At 40.2% G+C, this 14,328-nt stretch overlaps 1 protein-coding gene across 1 annotated transcript in view; it reads right to left on the bottom strand.

Moving 5' to 3' along the window:
* The window catches only part of cdkal1 (CDK5 regulatory subunit associated protein 1-like 1), a gene marked incomplete at its 5' end in the record, with an annotated part of 202,690 nt that overhangs the window by 72,946 nt on the left and 115,416 nt on the right, over positions 1-14,328 (bottom strand). Inside the window, one exon of the mRNA XM_079227879.1 lies at positions 8,109-8,254. Within this exon, the coding sequence (XP_079084005.1) occupies positions 8,109-8,254 (146 nt within the window). The remainder of the gene's footprint in view (positions 1-8,108; positions 8,255-14,328) is intronic.

Raw genomic sequence — 14,328 nt, 5'->3', positions numbered from 1 at the left:
TGCTATGTAACCCTGTCAGGACAAGCTGCCACAGTCCTTCACTTCACTGCAAGTGCTTGTTTTTTGCCACTGACGAGCTTCGGTTGTTATTTTAAAGTGTCGGACATCTCAAGGAGAAGTCTTGTTCTTAAATCTTGCGGGACGACGTGTTTTGCTGGAAGACAAAAGGTGGAAACGCGAGCGCCAGCCGGGGAACGTTTGTTGTGTCGGAGTACAGAAAGAAAGATTTGCCATGTCAATGCCATACTGTTGTCAGCCACTAATACAGGATCAAGAGCCAGATTGGAACCCAGCACTTTGTGAATATAAAGTTTGAATATTAGCTCTATTGATCATCAAGATGTTTGACCAGCTGCGAATAAAAAATTAAAGTGAAGTGATAAAATGTTCTCTTCCCTTCACAGATAAAAGCCAGAGCCTTTATAAGCTTGTAAAACAGACTTATAATGTGCTGAAAATGACACGGCTCTCTGTTGCAGTTTCAGGATAAAAAAAGACTTTACTTTAAGACTTTTTGTAACAATCAAAACAATATGAAACAAACCCTGTCAAGTTATTTGAGATGATTAAATGAAATCAGGTGCCTTACAGAAAAATCCAAGTTATGTGAAAGGTTGGAGTGATTTGTTATAAGCAGTATGCAAGGACAGCACAACTCAAAATATGTATCCGATTTGACGAGCTAAAACAATGAAGCAATGGAATAAAACACAGCAGGGCGAGGACCAAATGCTCAAGGGGAGGTGGAGTGGGGGTTATGGTTACGTTGGAGGTCAAGGGTCATCGTAACGGTCAGCTGCTGGGATCACGCAGATGAATCACCTGTTGACCTTCCCAAATCCTCGTTCCTTTGGGACCCGAACTGTAAACATTCCACAGCTATTGCAGCTGGAGATCCCCTTAAAATGTCATAAACATCAAGAATAAAGTGATTAATAAAGTGCTGCGTTCCTCTCTAGTGCTGGTATCACAGCATTAGTGTTGCTCTCCCTCTTGCACGCGAGTGAATGTGTCTTCTCGGAAGAGGGCCCTCTGTGGCCTGCGATTGAAGGGGGTTTTGGAGGTCAGTCACAAATAACCTCCAGGGAAACAATCCCAGCAGCCCGAGGGAAACCACAGAAGGTCTGAAGGCCGCTCCAAGCCCATCCCGCTGTCATCTATCCGATGGCTTACACACCCTCCCTTCTGCTCAACCCAACTAACCCGAAAGTTCAACATTATTATAGCCAGATTCTGCTCCTCTGCACATATGCAACACCAATCCCCAACCCACAGATGCATTGCTATTCTTTTCCCGGCGTTTCATCTCTGGCCCCAGTGAATTGACACTTAATCCTCGAGAGTAGTTGGGGGAACATCAGCCCGGATATTACGGCAAACTAGGAAACAGCTGAGGAAAATCCACTGGCCACGTTCGCTCACCCTGTAACAGCCTTATTCCACCATAACAGGATTTTCTCCATACATCATTGCATAAAGACTGCACTTCATTATGTGATTTTAATTGATAGAAGCAGAGAGAAAGGGGTGTAAAAGATATGGGCCGTGTTGGCATACGAGGACAAATGAACCGTTTTAATGAAATAATTATTATACTGATTGTTCGAATTATGCATGGCAGGAAACAATTTTGTTATAACAACTTGGAAAAATGAGTTATGTCATTCAAAGGGTATATTTAATGCAATGTTCCTCCAATGATATGGATGGCTTAAGCCTAAGAACTTGTATAAAAGCAGAGAACAATGAAATTCGACACAATATTAAAATAATGTCATGAAACCCGGCATTAGAGAATAAAAAACATGCAATGAAGGAATGAATGGACTGAACATCGTTGATTTTCTAGAAACCGCAGTAGTGTTTTCATTGTTCTCCGGCACATTCACGGTAAAAAACAAACCAGTCTTGTCTTCCGTAACGACCACAATCTGAAGCAACGCACAATTGATTTTCTGCCACCAATTCATCCACACATACGTCAATAATGGTCAGAGAAGCCATTCGCTTTGATAAGTGTGAATGAGCTTCCAGTGACGGGTGATTTGGGCATTGAACCCTCGACAGGCCTTTAAACTCTCTGCATGTTTGAGTGTGGAACAAATCAAAGTGTTCGAACAAAATGTCGTCAGGTCGTCAGTGTGAAGAATGTACTTCTTGTTCTCTTTCCTCCCCAGAGTTCAGTGTTCGATTGTCTCCTGGGAAACTGCAAATACTTAATTACTTTGACTTCTTTTTGGTTTACTTCCCACTGCTGGAAACTTGCGGCATTGTTCTATTTGGATATTTGTCAGGGTGATATTTACTGCTTCGTGATTCTTCATGGAAAGAAACAAATTATTAAATATCTGCCTGCAGGAAACAAAAATAGAGGAAAGGTTACCAACATCTGCAACCTTTATAAAATAACTCAATAAATGTTGCTTTGAGTTTACAACGGAGATCAAGACCCTCGGCAATGAGGCGGTGTCAAGAAGGGAGGTCTGATGTGTGTAAACTGGTTTTCTCTGATAAGGAAGGCCAGAGGCGTTTGAACCTGCATGACCTCTGCAGCGTTGGTGGCATCAAACTGTTTGTGAAGAGAAATGCATTTGTCTTCTCCTGTGTGTGTCAGTCAGATAAGCTCTGACCTCACACACACCTGCACAAGGTTCCCGTCTGCTGCATTCTTAGAGGTGAACCTTACATGGCTCAACAAAGGACTAACTGTGAGCATCTACATTAACAGCTACCTGTGAGTCTTACTATCTCCCTCACGCATACACTCTCAAACACACACATCACCTTGAGTTGTTCCGGTTTGCATGAGTGCATCAGTAAAAACACTTTGTGACACACACACACACACACACACACACACATGCACGCACACACACACACACACCATGGTGTGGGGTCTTCTATTCCAAGTTAAAGGTTTACAAGAAATCCTCTAGAGTTAGAAACAGGCCAATGTATTAGTGGCTGAAGGGGAGAACAGCAGGGGAAAATATTATAATATCATATTCATACATACTGAACTATTGGCATATTTACAACATATCTTGTCCTCTCCTGTCGGTGTCAAGCAGCCCATAGTTTTTGTCACGTGTCTTTTGGTTTGCCGAGTCAAAATCTGGCCGAGTCAGAATCTGGCTATGGCGTTTTTAGAAGTAGAACATGTAGAAAAAATGATTTTGGAGAATATCACAACTGTAAGCTTCAACTTGGGTGCTTTTCCTACACAAGCGTTTGTCACGGATGTGTTCAAGGACCGGCAGGAAGTTGAAAATCCGAAGATAACTATGATGACATGAAAAGAAAATGTGCTTTTCAAACCCACCGGCTGATTTTGGGTTGTCTTTATCCGTCTCTATCATCTCTTAAAAGTCTCTTTGTATGTATTTCTCACACACACTCTCTTACTCACTCGCTCTCTCGCACACACACTCACACACACACTTTTTTGGCTTGTCCGAAGCCTGGCCCGTCTCCCAGACCCTGGACTGCACCCCAGCTATTACGGCTGCAGCCAAATGGGTCAGACCACTGAATGTGTACTGGTCTTGAATTCACACAACTGACATCACCCGTGTGTGTTTAAATACGCGTGTTTAAGTAACAGAAGCCAGAAATTGAGTAACCACACACACACACACACACACACACACACACACAAAAGGGTAGCCAGACAGTTTATGTAAACAAGATCTTATGACGTGCTACCCTGCATGTGGCGAGCTTGTGTGTGTGTGTGTGTGTGTGTGTGTGTGTGTGTGTGTGTGTGTGTGTGTGTGTGTGTGTGTGTGTCTGACCATGTGTTAAGATTGTCACTGTGTTTGAATTTCCATTGAACACTAAAACAACAAGTGGAGACAGGGAGAGAGACCTCTACTCCAGGCTAAACAGCAAAAAGCAAATAAAGAAATGCAACACACACACACACACACACACACACACACACACACACACACACACACACACACAATGATAAGCATCTGAGTCAGTGTTAAAGCAAACACAGCGGCATCACTCAACTCAAGACCCCTTCAGAATGAGCTTAAAAGGGAAGATTTAAAGGAATGGTGAAGCCTTCAACTCTGGTGGAAGAAATGGACGAACACAGCGGCCAATCAGGAGCTTCCAGTGCTAAAAGATACGCTTGAGTTCTGAGAGGAAGACGGACATGCACTATTCCGATGGACCGGTCACCTACAGAAGCGCAAAACGACACACCAAAGACAAAGACCCGACAATGTAAAACAGACTAGAAAAAAAGTGACAGACGGAGAGAGAGAAAAACAAGTGCATGCATACTAAAAAAAAGCAAAATGTCTGTTAGAAACAAAAAACCTTGCATATAAAATCCAATGAGGAAAATAAGATTCTAAAGTTCTTAAGCATGCTATGTGTAACATTTTCAATGTGATTTATCATTTCCGTACTCATTTTAAGTTATTAACGTCGCTCCCAGTAACAAAAGGGATCACAGTTTAGAAGAGTGCCGTGTCTTTTGTAGAAAACGAGAAGAGGCTGCTGGATAAGGGATTAGCATTTTTTGAGAAACACTACTGCTAATCCAATTCAACCGATATGAGATCACAACCAGTATCGATAGTAAAACAACCGTTAAGTGTGCAGGGTATCTGTACCGATGTTTTACAATTACACAAGTGCTACTTTGATGGCAACAACTAAATGAGGGTTTAACCGAAAACCTGGACGAACAAATGAAAGGAGAAAAGACGGAACCGAGCCAGATCTCAGGCTAACACAGCTTGAGTTTGAGTTGGTGGGTTCCTACACAGTGCCATGGGGGGAAATCACAAGGAGGTGGAGAAGAAGTGTGTGGAGGGAGAGGTGATACGTGGAACACAGGAAAGTGTGTCAGAGTGATCTAAAGAGACATACTGACTCACAGAGTGACGGATGCACAAATACCCCCCCACACACACACACACACACACACACACACACACACACACACACACACACACACACACACACACACACACACACAGTCCATGTAGCCAAATACAAAAAGCTTTCAATGTAAAGAGCTGTACAGTGACCTGGATAAAAGTCCTGTTCACTCAGATTTACATGTTATATTTAAGCCTATGGCTTGAACGTTGACCTACATGAAGCAGTTACATGAAATCTATTGATTGCTGCAGTACATCTCATCTGTTTAGAGCAAGCAATGTTAACAAAATGACTTATCTACAACATCAAAAAGACACATACAGCATATATATATATATATATATATATATATATATATATATATATATATATATATATATATATATATATATATATATATATATATATGGCTTATAGGGCCATAAGTATTTGGACTGACACAATTTTCTTATTTTGCCTATTTACACGCCTGCAATGGATTTTAAATAAAGCAGTCAATGAGTGGTTGAAGTGTAGTCCTCCATATTTTCAGAGGTTCAGAAGCAATTGGGCAAACTAACATAATAGTGAATGTAATGATCATGTGTAATACTTGGAGGAAAGTCCTTTGCAGTCAATGATTGCCTGAAGTCTTTCACCCAAAGTCATCCCCAAACGCTGAGTTTCTTCCAAAGAACCTCCATTTAAAACTGATCAGGCTCATTCAGATGTTTTCTGGCAAATTTGACCTCCCTGTTCTTCAGTGTTACCGTGTTGTAACAGTATTCATGTTATGAAGGGTTTCATTCACCAAGGAAGGAATTCTGCTCGGTCTACTTTACACGCCTTCCGGGCCTTTTGGCGTTAGTGAGCTTGCCAGTACATTCCTTCCTTTTAGGAATGTACCAAACTGTTGCCTTGGTCAACCCTAATGTTTCTGCCATCTGCCTGGAAGGGTTGTGTAGTCCGTCAGCCTTTTAAAGACCACCTTCTCTTGCATTGACACCTCTTTGGTCCTCATGCTGACAGTTCCCTGGACCAGCTCCCAACTGCAAAATCAACATTTTGAATCATCTGCAGATCTTTTTATCCGCTTATGCTGCGTTCACACCACTGCTTTACTCGCTTGAGTTTACTCCCTCGACTTTATGTGGTTAATTCGTGTAATTCGCTTCATTCACGCCGGAAAGGGGGCGTGGCTTATCTCCGTGGCTCATCTCAGTTACTATTTCCATCATCCACCATTGAAATAACCCTAGTTCTGCTTTATACTTGTTGTGGAAATTCCACAGACGTCGGAACATCAAACGCCCTCGTGTCTGGGTTCATAATATTATCCGTAGCCGCACACATCCCCGACTCCTCCAGGAAGAGCGTCTGAATGAAGCCACTCAGCGTCACGCAAATTTGTCCTCAATGCTTTTGGTGTGAACGCAGCATTAGTCATTTGTCATGTAATAACGAGGGAACCGGCCACACCTGACTTAAAACTATTTGCAAGACAATTGCCCAATTACTTTTGGGCCTCTGAAAATGTGGGGGACTGTGTACAAATGGTTTTAATGCCATATTGTTGTTATATCCATTGAATCAAAGATTAAAGTCTACACTTCAACTATGTTGACTGCGTCATTTCAAATATGTGTAAAGTTGCGTAAAGAGGAAAATAAGAAAAATTGTGTCACAGTTCAAATACTTATGGCCCTGACATACTATCTATATATATATATATATATATATATATATATATATATATATATATATATATATATATATATATATACACACACACACACACACACATATATATATATACACACACACACACATATATATATATACACACACACACACATATATATATACACACACATACATACATACACACACACACACACACACACACACACACACACACACAGATATATACATACACAGCATCATAATTCAACAGAAAGTGCACACTGGATTATTAAGCAGTATCCATTGGGCTGAATGAGGTATGCTCTCATGCTTATCTGGATATTGATGGGATTCCATGTCAATCCTGTGATTTGACTGTGTTCCTAAAACAAGTCCTAACTCGGTCTCCCTCAATGTTTCTGTAAATCTCTGACATATATAATCAAAAGCAGCAGAAATACCTTATACTGTACTAATCTCAATACATGAATTGTGTCATTTATATGAAGGGATAAAAGATAATCATCTGGCAAAAGCAATTACATGCTTTTATATACAGTTGCATACATGAAGATCTTTCTTTTAAATCAAACAATAATACCTAGAGATTGAAGGCCTTTCTGCCTTGAATCTCATTTTAACATGAATCTCTTCATAACGTATTATCATAGCATCAATTCTATAGTCATTCACCACCCCTGACGTGCACTGCCATAACTACTCATACTCAAATTCCATGTCAGATTATCTTTCATACAGTAAAAGATTAAGTTTGCATCATTTATTCTCTTTTGTGCTTTGTCAGAGGTCAGATCCATGCATTATGATCAAGTTATTTGTTTTTATCCATATCAGTAATGCACATGTTTCGCTCCATGTGTGTGTGTATGTGTTTGGAAGAACATAGCTTGAACACAAAGTATGTCAGGAATCAAGGCTCACCTATTCAAACAGTGCTGCAGACAGATCTCTTTCAATGAGTCTATTGATTCCATGTTTGAAATATGTAACCTTGCAAAGTAATGTCCTGATAAATGAGAACTGACATAAAGAGGGAAAGACTGCAGCCAAAGACATTAAAAAAGGTTTAGAAAAGAACACATCACTGCAGTCTTTCAACTTCTGTGCAGCGGAAAGGAAAACTTGTTTTCATAGTCTGATAAAGCTTGCATTTGCTATATGTGATAAGCACCTGATAGCAGTGGCAATACAACGAACAAAGGAACATTGTATTAAATTGACAGATGTGCAGTTCAAATTAAACATTCACTCATGTGTAGTCTCACCCGTATGGGTCTCAAAGTGAACCAGAGAGAAGAAAAGAGAGCAATGCTAATCAAAGGGAGAGAAATCCTCCAAATAAACACCTCTGAGCCGTCATTAAGAACCCAGAGATACAGGCACCCACTCATCGCCATTTCAAAGTTCATAGATCTAGTCACACACACTCACACGGTGTAATAATTTGACTGTTTTTAAAGGTTATTCAAAAAACACTCTGCAGCATTATGAGCCCATTAGGACTCCATATCTGGTCTTACCTCTCTTTGAGGAAGTCCACCACTTTTTTGAAGTCATCGATGCAATACTCTCTCTTCATGTCCATCAGGACGCTGTCCGAGGCCGATTGGACGGGAACATGAAGGAAGGCATAGACGCGTGGATGATTCAATATCTTAGCCATCTCCTAATGAGACACAGAGGGGAGAGAGACAGGGAGAGAGAGAGAGAGAGAGAGAGAATAGACATATAAAAGGGTTAGATGTTTCAGAGGAAACAACTGTTGCTCATCCGTTAAAATAAAACGAGTGAAAACAAAAAGAGAAAAGGTCATTTTAATGTGGTTACATTTACATCACAAAAATACACACATTGCAAGGCACAGGCTTTCTACTAACAACCCACATCATATAGAAGTGCAGAGAAAACTAAAACTAATAAACTAATCTTAATGAAACTACTGCATAACTATCACTATGGAACAGAGAAAGTAAGTTAAATTCATTTTGGGAAAGCTGTAATTTTGGTATTATCACTAACTAATACAAAAATGATGTATACTGTCTTAAAATAGTACATTCTGTCGGGGATAAGAAGGGCGGACATTCTAAACAGGTGCTGTCCATTAGCCATTAGGGTTTAAAAAAAAAGTTAACTCTGTAGGTATTTTATGTGACGAATATTTAGTCAATGCAAACAGAAAGAAGAGGTGAAATCGTAATGATGAATGATGGCTGCTATGAATAAAATGAAGGCTCCATTTACTTTCCTGCCTATTCATGGACTCTTTTCACTCCAGACCTTCTATGCGTTCCCTTGCTCTCTGGTTTTCTATGCCCCTTATATTGGAGAAATATAAGAAAAGCTTATCAGACAATAATTGTGTGTCTACTAGATCCAAAGTCCAATGAGTCGAGCCTGAATTAGTGAAGGTTCTTTATGTCTGAAGAGTCAAGAGCTTTTACTGAAGCATGCGGCGGTCCACATTTCAGATTTTAAAAAAAGTGAGGGGAAACAATAAATAAGTCTATTTTATAAAATAATAATAAAACTCTTCCTAGCCACTACCTCTCTGTCTTCAAAGTGCATGCTCAACATAAAACATGCAGTATTCTATAATACAGAAAGCAGGTTTTAAGTAAGGGCAATCTTAACGTATTGGCTCATTGACTTTCAGGAACATTGCTCCATCAGACTGTGACATGCATTGTATTCCAAGAGATGTGTTTTAAGGTGAAGTTATGAAGTGAAAAAAACAACACTCATCATGACATAAAGAGATATTTCAAAGCTGCATTTGCTCTATTTCCATGTGTTTACATACAACACACTACAGCAGGGATACTTAACTTGGCATTGCCCGTGTGCCACTTTTGCAAATTAGAAAATGGTCGACCATAATTTCTTTTCAACCATGTCGACCATAATTTCAGTTTGCAGTTTTTATTTAATCAGAAATGTACACCATTTAGGTTATTTATGGGCCACCAGCCAAAGTGGTAAAAAAGGAGATTTTCCAGGAAAAACGCAAGACTTCAAATTGTGTTTCTGTCTCAGCTCTCAACACTTTCACCGAGAACAATTGAGTGACATTCTGTGTTGTTTAACACAACACATTAATTGGGAGAGCTGCGGTTTTTACTTTTTTTTTGTATCCATATATTAATTTCCTCGGTAAAAGAACTGGAGAGACCACAGATGTCAGAGTTTTCTGATGGACGCAATCAGCATGCTATCATTAGCATGCTAATCACCACCAGAAAGAGAAAAGGAGAGGAAGAAATGATTTAATGATTTCCTGCAAGAATATGCTGATTGCAGTCCGTCCTCTCAATTAAGATCTATTGTAGAATGTTCCATACTTCATACAGACATGAAAGCATATGAAGGCGTGCCACACACACACACACACACACACACACACACACACACACAGCTCAGTTGCAGTGCACCACAGGGGGGTGACCACTAGAAGCTCCAAATTAGAAAGAATTAATTTGGTTTGAAAATGGAGCTTGATTGGTGACAGGAATCAGCTTGCTGCGCGCGTGTGTGTGTGTGTGTGAAAAATGGATGCGTTTTTACTGTAGATGCGGTAAAACAGTGGAGAGAGAGAGATTATGTGGCAATGTGTTTTTCTGAATTATTCTACTTTTTCTCAGCGTTGTTGATTTATTGAGTGGACTTTAAAAGTCTTGTACAAAGAATTTTAAAGTCTTCAAAACCACAAAACCAATGGTCTCTGCGGTTTTAGCCATACACTGTAGATACCTGAACTTTTAATTTGCATGTGCCTTTTCAAAAAGTGCAACCTTTTTACCATTAAAACATTACGCTATAAGCCTTAAAGTGAGCACTTAAACTATTCAAGTCGGCACTTATTAATTAATAACAGTTGATAATTTCATCCTAGTACATTGAACAGACCTGATTTGGTAATACGGTCCTCCATTCTTATTATACATGTCTATCAGCCACCAGCGAGGTCTGATTGATGATAATTATGTGCAGGTTACAATAGGTACATTAAGATAAGGCCACACTCCAGGCTTCTGATTCTCTCTATGACCTGCTCAACGGAAAACTTGAATACCCTTTTCTATTTTCTCTCTCAGTGTTGTTTTGTTACGCGTGACTATACAGGATATGCGATATGTCAATGTAACTTCAAATGCATTTTAATCCAAAGTTCCTTGAATTTGCTGGTGATGAAATACGTTGCTTTGCCTTTTAGTATATATCTGTGTGCAGTGTTATTACGTATAGTAGTTTGCTGTTCCAGTGTCATTGGGTTCACTAACAATGGTAACTGACTGCAGCAGGGCCCACAGATTGTGAGTGTGCAGTGTGTGTGTGTGTGTGTGTTGTAAGGGTGAATGGGGTCTCAACAGATGGCATGCTAGGTTGAGTTGCAGGGTACTGCTGATAGCAACGTGAGATTCATCTATAAAGGGGAGGACTTTTCATTCACAGAAGCCATTTATCTTTATCTCTGACAGAGAGAATCCCATCCTCCAATGATTATACTGTACACTGATATCAATCTCTCTTGTCACCAATCCCTGTGGAGTTGAGGCCTTTTCAATGTCTGACTGCTGCTGACAGACAGTTTAGTGGGTCTGAAGTGTGAAAATGATGCCGTGTTGAAGATATCGCTCGGCAATGCCCAGTGGCAAAAATTAAAGTGCTGCTTTAATGCCTTGGCTCCTGGGTGGATGAACTATCCAGCTCAAAGTAGGATTCAACAAGATTTAACAAATCAATCAAGAAATGGTGCAAGTGTTGTTTTTTTATCAGCCTTGACAGTGTAAAGCAGTATAATATTGTTTCTCACCATCTTTCTCCTTCCCTTCACAGGCCCCTCTCTCCCATTCACACAAACAGACAATCTCTTCATCTCTGGTTGATCAGCTCAGATAAACACATGAACCAGAAAGGACATATCTTAACTGGCTTAGCTCAAATGGTCCAATATCTACCCTGTAAAATCAGATATGACAAAAAAAAAAAAACACATGGAAAGAGAGAGGGAGAACGAAAGCAGATAAAGATGCTTTAGCTCCAAGCAGCCTCAATGATGAATAACACCCTTTCACTCCCTTCTTAATTCCTTTGAAATATTCTGTATGATGATTTGGTCTATTTGTCTCTGCGCTCTCATTCCTTTTCTGTTCATCAGTTACGACCGTCTCCGGGTTTGTTTTTATAGCAGGATGAAAGTGTTCCATGTGTGAGTTTCATCCCCTACTTGCACTTGCATTGCAGGTGGACTGTGGATAAAAAAAAATTAAATACAAATCGAGGGGGAACTGCAGATTTTTTTGGATTAATTTGTCCGTTTGTTGCCAGTAACTGCCTATTAGTTATTAAGCAGGGATGCCACCCAACAATATTGGAAACAAAAAAGTACGTGTTCTGGTGATCTGTAAATGCTATTATTAAAACTGTATCGTAATTATTCTATAAGTGTTTAAATGTGTGGTGCAAAAACGACGAAATTAAGTTGAGTAGTAATCATTGTTGGGGAATGCTTGTTTTAGTTGTTTTTAGTCTCATATGAAGTTGCCGCTTCATGGCATGCATCAATTCCAATTAGCTTAAAGATACATAACTTCTAAAGTAGCGCACTGTCAATATTGGTATATGGCACACATACATTATCCTATCCTTATATAAGGACACATTGGGGAGTGCATTGTAATAACACACACAAACACAGCTGGTAAAAACACACAGACAGAAAGGATTACAGTCTGGTTCAAGTGACAATCTAAAGGCAAACCCAGAATAAGTAGCACCCGACTGGATTCACACACACACAGAGATATAGACACAAACCCAAACACACAGAGTGTTAGCAGGGTTCACCCAGGGGAGTCTGCAGAGAAAATGATGCTACAAGCCGTTCCCAGGATAATAAAGTGTGTGTGCCACACAGTCAACGGGAAGAGTCTTCAGCAGCAGACAGACAAACTGAGCTCCCAACGGTATTAAACATTTCAAACAATTCAGGCTGCACTGGCTTTTCCCTGCAGGGTAGAACGAGTCCCTCGCACAGTACAAAAGGAATCTATGCATCGCACTGTAAAGGGGGAATTAAGCGCATGTATAGGATGTGAACGCCAAACTGCATTGTGCTGTGTGTATCCTCTGTCGTCAGCTACAGAGAAATACAAAACCATACTAATAAGCATCCGTGTGTTTTTCATAGCGTCCCCGCATTGTAAGGACTGTGTCAAAGTTAGTTTTCAGTGACTTATTCATGTTGAAAAACAAATAGCACGAAAACACCATTTAGACAGCATGCTTCCTGCAGCTGTGGATTACATCAACAGATTGCGGATAATTCAGTTAACTCCATTGCCATTATTGCATCTTAACTGTTTTTTTTTTTTTATTCAAGAAGTAAAAGCAATAACGAAAGTTGTTTTTGAACAGGCAGCCAGCATGTCAAATTTCCATCCGTCAGAAGTTATAATTTACCCTGATAATTCAGAAAATATAATGTACTGGAGTAAATCAGGACTCACAATTTAGAGGGACATCAGAACAGCTTTACTGTGAGCATCCATTTGGTACCGGGTCCCTCACAGAATGCCACATTAGGCCTCTAATGTGAAGAGGCTCCCCAAGGCTTCATTAAAATGAAAATGGTCTGAGAGGGTGTGTCTAAGCGTGTGCCTGTACAGCTGTGCTTGTGTGCACATCTGAGTGTGAAGGTGAGAGATTGAGATTGTATGCGTGTGTGTGTGTGTGTGTGTGTGTGTGTGTGTGTGTGTGTGTGTGTGTGTGTGTGTGTGTGTGTGTGTGTGTGTGTGTGTGTGTGTGTGAATGCTTGGATCTTGGCTATGAAAGATATCAGCCGACCTGGTGTGGCTTCACCGAACTGAGAACAGTCACACAGCTCTCACTGTCTATGGGAAGTTAATGACTAAATGGGAGAAGAAAAAAGAAAAGCTAAAAAACAAAACAACCAAAGAAGATGTGGAAAAATAAATAACAGATGCTGTCCATTGCAATATCACACAATTATCATTTTGTGATTCAGCAAAATACAGTTTAAATTTGGTTAAAAAATTTCTTGGCAGTTGGATGAAAACCAACGGATGAGAAAAGTGTATATTTAAAGTCCTATTCGGGATTTAAGCATGATAATAAAAAAAAACGCTGTGAAAAATGTTACGTCAAATCCCGCTTTGCTCGCCACACTTCAGTGTCAAACGGAGCTAACTGGAGGGATCGTGGACGGCATATCGGCCGCGTCTCTAGTCGACACTGAAATGAGCTCTGTGGACGATGGTTAATGGACAACTGCAATTTCATTCATCGCAGCCTGACTGATTGCCGCGTACGAGGAGGCTACTTTCACACCTCATTTACCGAGTCTGCTAGCATGCTAGATTCAATCACACACGGGCACGCACAAGACCAAGCGCACACACACACACACACACACACACACACACCTTAAGCGGTAGGATGACCCATGTTGCAGTTTTGACAGCAGCTTAGCTATTTATTGACAGATGGATGGAGGTATGGACAAGCAGACAAATGGATAGACCGATAAAAAAAAAAGAAGAAAATGCTGAGTTTACAAATATAAAGCCTGAAGGGAATAAATGGAAAAGAAAAGAAAAGGAACATTGTTCGAGACATTCTTACTTGCAGCTACTCAAGTAAACATGTCCACTGACATCGTGATGCAATCAACTAAAATGTCAGAGACAAGTGGCCCGTGAGAAGCGATTGTGCATTTAA

The sequence above is a fragment of the Taurulus bubalis genome, assembly GCF_910589615.1.
Source record: "Taurulus bubalis genome assembly, chromosome: 12".
NCBI lineage: Eukaryota > Metazoa > Chordata > Actinopteri > Perciformes > Cottidae > Taurulus > Taurulus bubalis.
This window is presented reverse-complemented; position numbering and strand designations above follow the sequence as displayed.